This window comes from Blennius ocellaris, assembly GCF_963422515.1.
Source record: "Blennius ocellaris genome assembly, chromosome: 8".
NCBI lineage: Eukaryota > Metazoa > Chordata > Actinopteri > Blenniiformes > Blenniidae > Blennius > Blennius ocellaris.
Genome location: NC_137657.1, coordinates 29,797,738 through 29,811,593, shown reverse-complemented (window position 1 = coordinate 29,811,593; position 13,856 = coordinate 29,797,738). Strand labels below are relative to the sequence as shown.

General features: G+C 52.0%; 2 protein-coding genes across 2 annotated transcripts in view; one reads left to right on the top strand and one right to left on the bottom strand.

Annotated features, from left to right (window-relative positions):
- The window catches only part of adcy3a (adenylate cyclase 3a), a 30,850-nt gene extending 22,688 nt beyond the window's left edge, over positions 1-8,162 (top strand). The window contains 7 exon segments of the mRNA XM_080501574.1: positions 439-520; positions 1,042-1,200; positions 1,873-2,019; positions 3,782-3,895; positions 4,503-4,629; positions 4,750-4,874; positions 5,559-8,162. Of these exon segments, the coding sequence (XP_080357700.1) occupies positions 439-520; positions 1,042-1,200; positions 1,873-2,019; positions 3,782-3,895; positions 4,503-4,629; positions 4,750-4,874; positions 5,559-5,738 (934 nt within the window). The 3' untranslated portion in view covers positions 5,739-8,162.
- Positions 8,163-11,971: 3,809 nt separating this feature from the next.
- Positions 11,972-13,856, bottom strand: part of cnih4 (cornichon family member 4) — a gene marked incomplete at its 5' end in the record, with an annotated part of 5,091 nt that continues 3,206 nt past the window's right edge. Inside the window, 2 exons of the mRNA XM_080500605.1 lie at positions 11,972-12,784; positions 12,905-13,045. Of these exons, the coding sequence (XP_080356731.1) occupies positions 12,757-12,784; positions 12,905-13,045 (169 nt within the window). The 3' untranslated portion in view covers positions 11,972-12,756. The remainder of the gene's footprint in view (positions 12,785-12,904; positions 13,046-13,856) is intronic.

Sequence of the window (13,856 nt, the reverse complement as noted above, 5' to 3'; positions counted from 1 at the left end):
GGACTACAGGTGAGCCTCTTCCAGGACTACAGGTGAGCCTCTTCCAGGACTACAGGTGAGCCTCTTCCAGGACTACAGGTGAGCCTCTTCCAGGACTACAGGTGAGCCTCTTCCAGGACTACAGGTGAGCCTCTTCCAGGACTACAGGTGAGCCTCCTCCAGGACTACAGGTGAGCCTCTTCCAGGACTACAGGTGAGCCTCCTCCAGGACTACAGGTGAGCCTCTTCCAGGACTACAGGTGAGCCTCTTCCAGGACTACAGGTGAGCCTCTTCCAGGACTACAGGTGAGCCTCTTCCAGGACTACAGGTGAGCCTCTTCCAGGACTACAGGTGAGCCTCTTCCAGGACTACAGGTGAGCCTCTTCCAGGACTACAGGTGAGCGTCCTCCCGACTTCCAGGACTGAAACCTGCTGACGCGTCTCCCTCTGGTCCTCAGGCCCTTCCTGGTTCCCTCCAGGTTCACCATGACCTCCATGATCGCCGTCATGATGGTCAGCTTCTACTACTTCTCCAGACACGTAAGTCCTGCTGCTTCCTGTTTCCTGTTTCCTACTTCCTGCTTCTGCTTCCTACTTCCTGTTCCTGCTTCCTGCTTCTTGTTCCTGTTTCCTGCCTCCTGCTTCCTACTTCCTGCTGCCTGCTTCTGCTTCCTTTTCCTGTTCCTGCTTCTGCTTCCTACTTCCTGCTTCCTGTTCCTGTTTCATGCCTCCTGCTTCCTGTTCCTGTTTCATGCCTCCTGCTTCCTGCTTCTGCTGCCTGCTTCCTGTTCCTGCTTCCTGTTTCTGCTTCCTGCTTCCTGTGGACACTTTGAGTCCTTTGTTTGAAGAGACACCAACAGATGTTGTCTTCACCTAGAGGGGCTGGAGCCACTGCTGAATTTCTGCAGTCAATATGACCAGTATATGTCCATTATATGACCAGTATATGTCCATTATATGACCACTATATGACCAGTGTATGACCACTATATGACCAGTGTATGACTACTATAGGTCAATATGTCACTATATGCCACTATATGTCCTGTGGCCATGTGCAGGTGGAGAAGCTGGCCCGGACTCTGTTCCTCTGGAAGCTCGAGGTCCACGAGCAGAAGGAGAAGGTTTACGAAATGCGGCGGTGGAACGAAGCTCTGGTCACCAACATGCTGCCGGAACACGTGGCGAGACATTTCCTGGGGTCCAAGAAGAGGGACGAGGTAGGAGGTCCAGGTCCAGGTCCAGACCCGGACTGCTGGTCAGTGTGTCTGTGACTCACCTCCACTTCCTGTCCACTTCCTGTCCACTTCCTGTCCACTTCCTGTCCCCTTCCTGTCCACTTCCTGTCCCCTTCCTATCCACTTCCTGTCCACTTCCTATCCACTTCCTGTCCACTTCCTATCCACTTCCTGTCCCCTTCCTATCCACTTCCTGTCCACTTCCTCTCCCTTTCCTGTCCACTTCCTGTCCCCTTCCTATCCACTTCCTATCCACTTCCTGTCCACTTCCTCTCCCTTTCCTGTCCCCTTCCTGTCCCCTTCCTATCCACTTCCCTGTCCACTTCCCTGTCCACTTCCCGTCCCCTTCCTATCCACTTCCTGTCCACTTCCTGTCCACTTCCTGTCCATTACCCTGTCCCCTTCCTGTCCACTTCCTGTCCCCTTCCTATCCACTTCCCTGTCCACTTCCTGTCCACTTCCCTGTCCCCTTCCTGTCCACTTCCTGTCCATTTCCCTGTCCACTTCCCTGTCCCCTTCCTGTCCACTTCCTGTCCCCTTCCTGTCCCCTTCCTATCCACTTCCCTGTCCACTTCCCTGTCCCCTTCCTGTCCACTTCCTGTCCATTTCCCTGTCCACTTCCCTGTCCCCTTCCTGTCCCCTTCCTGTCCCCAGGAGCTGTACAGCCAGTCGTATGACGAGATCGGCGTCATGTTTGCTTCCATCCCCAACTTCTCCGACTTCTACACCGAGGAGAGCATCAACAACGGCGGCATCGAGTGTTTACGCTTCCTCAACGAGATCATCTCAGACTTCGACAGCGTAAGCAGCAAGGCCACACCCACTTCCTCCCTCACGCCCACTTCCTCCCTCACGCCCACTTCCTCCCCCACGCCCACTTCCTCCCTCACGCCCACTTCCTCCCTCACGCCCACTTCCTCCCTCACGCCCACTTCCTCCCCCACGCCCACTTCCTCCCTCACGCCCACTTCCTCCCCCACGCCCACTTCCTCCCTCACGCCCACTTCCTCCCTCATGCCCACTTCCTCCCTCACGCCCACTTCCTCCCTCACGCCCACTTCCTCCCTCACGCCCACTTCCTCCCCCACGCCCACTTCCTCCCCCACGCCCACTTCCTCCCCCACGCCCACTTCCTCCCCCACGCCCACTTCCTCCCCCACGCCCACTTCCTCCCTCACGCCCACTTCCTCCCCCACGCCCACTTCCTCCCTCACGCCCACTTCCTCCCCCACGCCCACTTCCTCCCCCACGCCCACTTCCTCCCCCACGCCCACTTCCTCCCCCACGCCCACTTCCTCCCTCACGCCCACTTCCTCCCTCACGCCCACTTCCTCCCCCACGCCCACTTCCTCCCCCACGCCCACTTCCTCCCCCACGCCCACTTCCTCCCCCACGCCCACTTCCTCCCCCACGCCCACTTCCTCCCCCACGCCCACTTCCTCCCTCACGCCCACTTCCTCCCCCACGCCCACTTCCTCCCTCACGCCCACTTCCTCCCTCACGCCCACTTCCTCCCTCACGCCCACTTCCTCCCCCACGCCCACTTCCTCCCCCACGCCCACTTCCTCCCTCACGCCCACTTCCTCCCCCACGCCCACTTCCTCCCTCACGCCCACTTCCTCCCTCACGCCCACTTCCTCCCCCACGCCCACTTCCTCCCCCACGCCCACTTCCTCCCCCACGCCCACTTCCTCCCCCACGCCCACTTCCTCCCTCACGCCCACTTCCTCCCCCACGCCCACTTCCTCCCCCACGCCCACTTCCTCCCCCACGCCCACTTCCTCCCTCACGCCCACTTCCTCCCTCACGCCCACTTCCTCCCTCACGCCCACTTCCTCCCTCACGCCCACTTCCTCCCCCACGCCCACTTCCTCCCTCACGCCCACTTCCTCCCTCACGCCCACTTCCTCCCTCACGCCCACTTCCTCCCCCACGCCCACTTCCTCCCCCACGCCCACTTCCTCCCCCACGCCCACTTCCTCCCTCACGCCCACTTCCTCCCTCACGCCCACTTCCTCCCTCACACCCACTTCCTGTCAGCTCACATCCAAATGGTGTTTTTCTATGGAAAGTCTAAAGCCACTCAAATAAATGACCTTATTATGGTGAAGGACAAGAGAAGAGTTACATCCTGTCAAAGTTGTGTCATGGCGGGGTCGTCTCACCGCAGGGGGTCCCTCCAGGGCCTCCAGGGGCTCCAGGGCCTCCAGGGCCTCCAGGGGCCCCTGGTTTTGAACATAATTTCTAATCAAACACATGGAAGAACGTAGAAGTGAGAATAAAGTCCAGATAGAACCTCCAGAACCAGGTAGACCCTAGAGAACTAGGTAGAACCTCCAGAACCAGGTAGACCCTCCAGAACCAGATAGAACCTCCAGAACCAGGTAGACCCTCCAGAACCAGGTAGAACCTCCAGAACCAGGTAGACCCTCCAGAACCAGATAGAACCTCCAGAACCAGGTAGACCCTCCAGAACCAGGTAGAACCTCCAGAACCAGGTAGACCACCTTCCTGGTTGTCCTTCAGGTGAGTGTGACTGTCTTCGTCTCCTGTGTCTCTGCAGCTGCTGGACGAGTCCAACTTCAGGTGCATCACCAAGATCAAGACCATCGGCAGCACCTACATGGCGGCCTCTGGCGTCACGCCAGACGCTAGCAACGGCTACGGCTACATGAAGGTCAGACGTCCAGAACCGTGAGACGTCTCATCTCAAACACACATCGTCTCTCAACCAGTCCACTGAAATAATTAACTAATTAATCGTGCAATTTTTTGTAATTAATTGCAATTAATAGCTTTGTTTTTCTCCAGAAGACTGAAGCTTGTAATGATTATTCAGGGAATTAATGTCGACTCGGCACACAGAAACTGTATTTATATTAAATCATGTTTTTATAACGTCATTTTAGCTTTTGGACAAAATAATAAAAACATAAATATCTTCCTCACACTGACTTAAACCATCAAATAGTTAAAAGAAGTTCTTGCTTTGTCTAACTTATTCAAAAGTTTTTGGACTCTTTGATTTCTTTCATCTTTCACTTTGTGTCGGTACTTTTTCTATTTATTTGTTTTTAAGAACATTTAACAGTAAATGTGTTTCATGTACCTCAACCAGGACAAGCTGGCAAAAGAGACTAATGAATGAATGAATGAATGAATGAAATTTAAAACTAGCTTTGTTAGCGTGGAAAACACTGAGGTTGTAGTTCTCATGACTGATGTTTTAGTAACGTCTCTCTCTCTCGCTCTCTCTCTCTCTCTCGCCCCCCCCCCCCCCCCAGAAGGAGGAGCAGTCTGACCGGGAGCGCTGGCAGCATCTTGCTGACCTTGCAGATTTCGCTCTGGCCATGAAGGTGACCTTGATGAACATCAACTACCAGTCCTTCAATAACTTCATGCTGCGGATCGGTAAGATCACCAGCAACCAGCTAACCTGGGGGGTTAGGGGGGGGTCCCAGCCTTCCTGTAGCTGTTTGATGTGGACCTGGTTCAGGTTCAGGACAGTTTGACGCCGTCCCTCGTCTCCAGGTCTCAACAAAGGCGGCGTCTTGGCCGGAGTGATCGGAGCCCGGAAGCCTCATTACGACATCTGGGGGAACACGGTGAACGTGGCCAGTCGCATGGAGTCCACCGGGGTGATGGGCAACATCCAGGTGAGGGGGGGGGGCACCGGGGGGAGGGGGGGCGGCACCGGGGTGATGGGCAACATCCAGGTGAGGGGGGGGGCACCGGGGTGATGGGCAACATCCAGGTGAGGGGGGGGGTACATGAAACACATTTACTGTCAGTAATATTAAAATATTGTTAAAAACAAATAAAGAGAAACAGTACCGACACAAAGTGAAAGATGAAAGAAATCAAAGATTCTAAAAACCTTTGAATAAGTTAGATAAAGCAACTTCTTTTAACTATTTGAAGAAGGGGCAACATCCAGGTGGGGGGAGGGGGGGGGGGGGTGATGGGCAACATCCAGGTGGGGGGGGTCACCGGGGAACGTCCAGGTGAGGGGGAGGGGGGGTCACTGGGGTGCATCCAGGTGAGGGGGGGGTGGCACCCAGGTGAGAGCAGTTCACCCTTTAGGTGTAGAAATGAACATTTTCACTGCAAAGCAGGAGAATAAATCATTGAACTGGATCAAAATAATATAAAGATAAAAACACAATAAAACTGGTAAATATATAGTAGAGAGAGAATCTAGGAAGTGTTTCTAATAGTGTGTGTGTGTGTGTGTGTGTGTGTGTGTGTGTGTGTGTGTGTGTGTGTGTGTGTGTGTGTGTGTGTGTGTGTGTGTGCGTGTGCGTGTGCGCGTGTGCGTGTGCGTGTGCGTGTGGGTGGAGGTGGTGGAGGACTGCTACACCATCCTGAAGGACTTCGGGTTCCGCTTCGTCCGGCGGGGGCCGATCTTCGTCAAGGGCAAAGGGGAGCTGCTCACCTACTTCCTGAAGGGGCGGGACAAGCAGGGCTCCTTCATCACCGGCTCCTCCGTCACCCTGCCCCACCAGGTGGTGGATGGCTGACACACACACACACACACACACACACACACACACACACACACACACACACACACACTCTGTGTGTAGAAATCAGGTTATGATCTAAAGTTTCACTGTTTTCACCTGGAGATCAGTTTTATTCTTCTTTTTATTTGTATTTATTTATTTAATTTAAACTTTGCGACACAAACAAGGCGACGCCTCGACAGCAACACCCAGATGTTTACAGATGTTTACAGTTGTAAAGTGTTGGTTGGAGGAAAACATGATGTAATGAAATAACAATGGTGGTGTTAATACTACTAATACTACTGATACTACTGATACTACTGATACTACTGATGATAATACTCAGTTTTCTGAATGTGACCAAGTGAAGAGCTCCAGACCCTCCAGGTCCTCCAGGCCCTCCAGGCCCTCCAGGCCCTGCAGAGACCATGGAACATGATCTTGTTGTTAGAACATTTGTAATAATTGACTCTTGTTCACTTTGGTATTTTTCTTCCTTCAACACGACTGGAACTCGTTCATTTGTTCCGTTTCCAGCAGCCTGGAGGCTTTTGCTCCTTTTTCTTTGGTTCCTGTTGTCGTCTGCAGTTTGATGTAAAGTAATGAAGTATGATGAAGCAGGAGGCCACGCCCCCATGGGGCCCCGCCCCCAAGGGGCCACGCCAAAGACTCAGGAGGCGAAAACTTTAATTTTTGTTTGAGAAGTCTAAATTTGACTTATTTGTGTCAAAAAGGTTTAAGAGTTTACATTAAAAGTGTCTCATTCATTTGTAGATGTATATATATATATATATATATTAAAGTATTTAAAAGTATTTATACTTTACGGACGTTGGTTTGCGTCTTGAGCAGCAGGAGGAGAACTTTGTTCTGCTAAAGAGACGAGGAACCATCAAGTGGAGAAGAGAATTATTCAGACAGAACAACAGGAAGAAGGTTCTGTGGTGAGAAACTGAAGATTGAATGTTTGAAGCTTGAAGCCAGAAAACGACGACTCGGCAGATGAATGAATGAAACGACTGCAGCTTCCTGTCGATCCTCCACGTTCACACTTTTACCAGAATGAACCTGAAAACAGAGTCAAAAGTCGTGGTTTTTTTCTTTGCAGCAAAATGTGTACAAACGTCTAAAACGGGATTTTAAAGCTTTTCACTGGAGATAAAATGACGCCGTCTTAAAAATGGTAGAACTTTGTAACAAGTTCTTCATTTTTACTTGGTCGTTTTTCTTCCTAAACGAAAGGAAAACATTTGTCTTTGTGTTTGAATTCTTCTCGTTTTGCTGCTGCAGGTCGAACTGGACTCATTTATTTATTTCACAAACTACAGAAACTGCAGCAGAACTGTTCTTGTGCTGGGGGACTTTTATTTTGAAAGTTAAAAATTATTTGCAGCTGCAGACAAAAATTGTATTTGGTGGAAAGTTTGACTTCATTGTGGCGTTCAGTGACACACACACACACACACACACACACACACACACACACACACACACACACACACACACACACACACTACTTCTAGTCTTCAGGTACTTTGTTTTGTTTTACCAATGAAATAATCAAGTTTTATTTCAAGTTTCTGTTCTGGTTCCTGGATGAACCTGCTGAACCAGGAGACGTCCTGCGGCGCCATGTGTCACTGGTTCTGTCAGTCTGGGAAGGTTCCCCCCGTTCCCCTGGTTCCCCTCGTTCCCCTTGTTCCACTGGCTCTCCTGGTTCCTCTGGTTCCCCTCGTTCCCCCCATTCTCCCCATTCCCCTTGTTCCACTGGTTCTCCTGGTTCCTCTGGTCCCCCACCAGTTCCTGTTCCTCTGGTTCTCCTGGTTCCTCTGGTCCCCCACCAGTTCCTGTTCCTCTGGTTCCCCCATTCCCCTTGTTCCACTGGTTCCTCTGGTTCCCCTGGTTCCCGTTCCTCTGGTTCCACTGGTTCTCCCGGTTCCTCTGGTTCCCCTGGTTCCCCCACCAGTTCCTGTTCCTCAGTGACGGCAGGAGAACTGAACTGGTCTCACTGAACACAGACTTCATCTGGTCCCTGGAACCCGGACCTGGTTCTGTCTTTTCTTACTGTGTCAAAGTTCCGTGACGGAGACGCTGGTCTGGACCAGATGTAGATCCTGAGACTCAGGAGGAGGAACCAGACCCTGCTGGAGTCCTCGTCCAGCTCATGGGACCCCAGGACCGGTCGAGTCCCTCTGGGGTCTGTGCAGAGGAGCGGTGGAGAGCCCTCTGGTGGCCCCCTGGGGGGTCCCTCTGGAGGCCCCCCTGCTGGCCCCCCTGCTGGCCCCCCAGGGCTCCATGTTCCTCGTCAGCGTTCAGATGAACTGAATCAGTCCTGACGGTCTACCTAGTCTGGTCTGAGGATCCGAGTCCTGCTTGGTCGGTTCTTCTCTCAATGTTCTTCTTTCTATACAGTTTGTCTTCTGGTGATTCTTAATAAAAACGTCCTGAAGGTGGCGCTGGCGGGACTTTCTCTCTCTACCTCCTGTAGTACCATACTTACAATTACTATAGATAGTTACAATGTTTACAATAGATAGTTACAATGTTTACAATAGATAGTTACAATTACTATAGATAGTTACAATGTTTACAATAGATAGTTACAATTACTATAGATAGTTACAATGTTTACAATAGATAGTTACAATTACTATAGATAGTTACAATGTTTACAATAGATAGTTACAATTACTATAGATAGTTACAATTACTATAGATAGTTACATTGTTTACAATAGATAGTTACAATGTTTACAATAGTTACAATTACTATAGATAGTTACAATGTTTACAATAGATGGTTACAATTACTATAGATAGTTACAATTATTATAGATAGTTACAATGTTTACAATAGATAGTTACAATTACTATAGATAGTTACAATGTTTACTATAGATAGTTACAATTATTATAGATAGTTACAATGTTTACAATAGATAGTTACAATTATTATAGATAGTTACAATGTTTACAATAGATAGTTACAATTATTATAGATAGTTACAATGTTTACAATAGTTACAATTATTATAGATAGTTACAATGTTTACAATAGTTACAATTACTATAGATAGTTACAATTACTATAGATAGTTACAATGTTTACAATAGATAGTTACAGTTACTATAGATAGTTACAATGTTTACAATAGATAGTTACAATTACTATAGATAGTTACAATGTTTACAATAGATGATTACAATGTTTACAATAGATGATTACAATTATAGAATCAGAATCAGGACTATGAGACGATCGTTGAGTTCAAAGGACAAAACCTCCAGGTGGTTATTAAATGTTCATATCAATCAGAGAAATCTTGTGTAAAATCACGTTCATAAGCAGGAAGCAGTAATCTAGAGTCAGGAGGACGTGATTTAATGTCCCGCGATGAGACGTGGACAGGGATTTAATGTCCAACGATGAGACGTGGACAGCGATTTAATGTCCCGCGATGAGACGTGGACAGGGATTTAATGTCCAACGATGAGACGTGGACAGTGATTTAATGTCCCGCGATGAGACGTGGACAGTGATTTAATGTCCCGCGATGAGACGTGGACAGTGATTTAATGTCCCGCGATGAGACGTGGACAGTGATTTAATGTCCAGCGATGAGACGTGGACAGTGATTTAATGTCCAACGATGAGACGTGGACAGTGATTTAATGTCCCGCGATGAGACGTGGACAGTGATTTAATGTCCAACGATGAGACGTGGACAGGGATTTAATGTCCAGCGATGAGACGTGGACAGTGATTTAATGTCCAGCGATGAGACGTGGACAGTGATTTAATGTCCAACGATGAGACGTGGACAGGGATTTAATGTCCCGCGATGAGACGTGGACAGCGATTAATGTCCCGCGATGAGACGTGGACAGTGATTTAATGTCCAACGATGAGACGTGGACAGGGATTTAATGTCCAGCGATGAGACGTGGACAGTGATTTAATGTCAGCGATGAGACGTGGACAGCGATTTAATGTCCCGCGATGAGACGTGGACAGCGATTTAATGTCCCGCGATGAGACGTGGACAGTGATTTAATGTCCAGCGATGAGACGTGGACAGGGATTTAATGTCCAGCGATGAGACGTGGACAGTGATTTAATGTCCCGCGATGAGACGTGGACAGACGCCGCCGTGGAAATAAAAATCTCATTTGAGACTCTGATTTTCGACTTTTTCTGCGATGCATGAAAGTTTTTTATCTTTAGCCTCCAACTGTCTTCTTCTTCTTCTTCTTCTTCTTCTTCTTCTTCTTCTTCTTCTTCTTCTTCTTCTTCTTCTTCTTCTTCTTCTTCTTTTCTTCTTCTTCTTCTTCTTCTTCTTCTTCTTCTTCTTTCTTCTTCTTCTTCTTCTTCTTCTTCTTCTTCTTCTTCTTCTTCTTCTTCTTCTTCTTCTTCTTCTTCTTCTTCTTCTTCTTCTTCTTCTTCTTCTTCTTCTTCTTCTTCTTCTTCTTCTTCTTCTTCTTCTTCTTCTTCTTCTTCTTCTTCTTCTTCTTCTTCTTCTTCTTCTTCTTCTTCTTCTTCTTCTTCTTCTTCTTCTTCTTCTTCTTCTTCTTCTTCTTCTTCTTCTTCTTCTTCTTCTTCTTCTTCTTCTTCTTCTTCTTCTTCTTCTTCTTCTTCTTCTTCTTCTTCTTCTTCTTCTTCTTCTTCTTCTTCTTCTTCTTCTTCTTCTTCTTCTTCTTCTTCTTCTTCTTCTTCTTCTTCTTCTTCTTCGGTCCTGAACGTTTCTGTGTTTGATCTGAGACAAACTGCTGCATAAGAACATAAAGAACTAAATTATGAAGTAAAGTATTAGTACTTAGAATTTAGTAAGAACATAAATGACTAATGATGCTTTTTGGAAATCCTGTAGAAATCAAATAAAAAGTCACACAGGGGAGGTGAACAGCGCCTCTGGTGGCCCCTGGTGGTTCCTCGCAGTCCCTGGCGGTCCCTGGTGGTCCCTCGCGGTCCCTGGTGGCCCCTGGCGGCCCCTGGTGGTCCCTGGCGGTCCCTGGTGGTCCCTGGCGGTCCCTCACGGTCCCTCGCGGTCCCTGGTGGCCCCTGGTGGTCCCTGGTGGTCCCTGGCGGTCCCTCACGGTCCCTCGTGGCCCCTGGCGGTCCCTGGCGGTCCCTCACGGTCCCTGGCGGTCCCCTGGTGGTCCCTGGCGGTCCCTCACGGTCCCTCGCGGTCCCTGGTGGTCCCTGGTGGTCCCTCGCGGCCCCTGGTGGTCCCTGGTGGTCCCTCACGGCCCCTGGTGGTCCCTGGTGGTCCCTGGTGGCCCCTGGCGGCCCCTGGTGGTCTCTCACGGTCCCTCGCGGCCCCTGGCTCCACGCAGCTTCACGAACAGAAGGTGACGGGTTTCCGGTGACGTCATCACTCGTCCACGACGGGCTGCAGCTGTCCGGGGACGACGACGACGACGACGACGACAACAACAACAACAACAACAACAACAACAACAACAACAGTCCGCCGGAGGCCGGCAGGAGGAACAACAGACTGTCCCGGTCCGAGGAGGACGTGGTCCGGCTCATAGGACAGCACCTGCACCACCTGGGTCTCAAGTAAGTCCCATCAGACCAGCTGCCTGTTCTGCAGAACGTGACCTGCTAGAACGGTGAGCAGAACGTGACCTGCTAGAACGTGAGACCTGCTAGAACGTGAGCAGAACGTGACCCCCCCCCCCCTCTCCCCCCCCCCCCATCACAGCTCCTACTGACAGACATTAATAGAAACTCATGTTTCTTTGCTTCTCTTCTGTTTGTCGGTTTTGATTCTTCTGCCAGTGACCCCCCCTGCTGTGGCTCCAGTGACCCCCCTGCTGTGGCTGGTGGCTCCCAGTGCCCCCCTGCTGTGGTTGGTGGCTCCCAGTGCCCCCCCCTGCTGTGGCTGGTGGCTCCCAGTGACCCCCCTGCTGTGGCTCCCAGTGACCCCCCCTGCTGTGGTTCCCAGTGCCCCCCCCTGCTGTGGTTGGTGGCTCCCAGTGACCCCCCTGCTGTGGCTCCCAGTGACCCCCCCTGCTGTGGTTCCCAGTGCCCCCCCTGCTGTGGTTGGTGGCTCCCAGTGCCCCCCTGCTATGGCTCCCAGTGCCCCCCCTGCTCCAGACCCCGTCAGTAGAGGTGGACGACTGTTGGTGTGAAACCTTGAGGCTCAAAGTGAAACGACTCGATGCTTCAGAACGTTTTTTCCTCAAATCAGGAAGAAAAGAGCAGAAACATGAAGCGTAAAAACAACCGAGGCTTTATTTAGGAAACCCTTTAGCTTTGTTCAGAGACGGACCACATGGGGCCCACATGGGCCCACATGGGCCCACGTGGACCCACATGGGCCCACGTGGACCCACATGGGCCCACGTGGGCCCACGTGGACCCACATGGACCCACGTGGACTCTGAGGAGTGTTGCTCCCGGCGCCCCCTGCAGGCGCTCACAGGGAATGTCAGGTTGTTCACATATTTAAAAATCATTCAGTAAACATCAGTGCTGGATTGTCTGATCACAATCCCTCCTGGACCAGGACCAGGACCAGGGCCAGGACCAGGGCCAGGGCCAGGACCAGGGCCAGGGCCAGGGCCAGGGCCAGGGCCAGGACCAGGGGTTGTCCAGTCCTGCAGCCTCACGTCCAGCCGCTGACCCCCCCAGACCCCCACTGCATCACGACTGGAGAGGAAGGTGGAGAGGAGGGTGGAGGAGGGTGGAGGAGGGTGGAGAGGAGGGTGGAGGAGGGTGGAGGAGGGTGGAGAGGAGGGTGGAGGAGGGTGGAGAGGAGGGTGGAGGAGGGTGGAGAGGAGGGTGGAGGAGGGTGGAGACGTCCTCCACCTGTTTGGTGGTTAAATATTAACCAGAGAGAGTCTGGGGCCAGGAGAGGGGCGGGGGCGGGAGAGGGGCGGGGCCGGGAGGTGGCACCGACTGGGGGGGGGGGGCGATGCAGTCTGACCAGTGGCTGGAGGCTGGAGGCTGGAGGGTGGAGGCTGGAGGCTGGAGGGTGGAGGCTGGAGGGTGGAGGCTGGAGGGTGGAGGCCTCAGGAGGCTTCAGTCGTTGATCAGAGCCAGAATCATGCTGCAGGAGACAGGAAACACATTAGTGTGTACACACACACACACACACACACACACACACACACACACACACACACACACACACACACACACACACACACACACACACACACACACACACCTGTACAGGTAAATGAAGAAGCACAGCAGGTGGTAGCCCAGCTTGATCATGGCCTCCTTCATGTGGGACTTCAGCTGGCCCCGGTTGTGGATCTCAGTGGGGTCGTAGACCCCCATGTTCCCCATGGGGACCTTGGCATACCTGGGGAGAGAACAGGGGGGGTTACACACTGTTACCCCCCCAGGACACCGAGACCCCCCCACCAGCAGACACCATTACCCCCCCAGGACCCCCCCCCAGAACACCGAGACCCCCCAGGACACAAATCAGACCAAGCTGCCGTTGAGCTGAAACCCTTTATGAACGGAGACGATCCAGTCCTCGGTCCCACACTCGCTTTCTCTCACATGTCCACAGGGCTGAAGAGCGGGGGGGTTCTGTTCTGAGTGGGGGGGGTTCTGTTCTGAGCGGGGGGGTTCTGTTCTGAGTGGGGGGGGGTTCTGTCTGAGTGGGGGGGGGTTCTGTTCTGAGTGGGGGGGTTTCTGTTCTGAGTGGGGGGGTTCTGTTCTGAGTGGGGGGGTTCTGTTCTGAGTGGGGGGGGTTCTGTTCTGAGCGGGGGGGGTTCTGTTCTGAGTGGGGGGGGTTCTGTTCTGAGTGGGGGGGTTCTGTTCTGAGCGGGGGGTTCTGTTCTGAGTGGGGGGGTTCTGTTCTGAGTGGGGGGGGTTCTGTTCTGAGCGGGGGGGGTTCTGTTCTGAGTGGGGGGGGGGTTCTGTTCTGAGTGGGGGGGTTCTGTTCTGAGCGGGGGGGTTCTGTTCTGAGTGGGGGGGGGTTCTGTTCTGAGTGGGGGGGTTCTGTTCTGAGTGGGGGGGTTCTGTTCTGAGTGGGGGGGGTTCTGTTCTGAGCGGGGGGGTTCTGTTCTGAGTGGGGGGGTTCTGTTCTGAGTGGGGGGGGTTCTGTTCTGAGCGGGGGGGGGGTTCTGTTCTGAGTGGGGGGGTTCTGTTCTGAGCGGGGG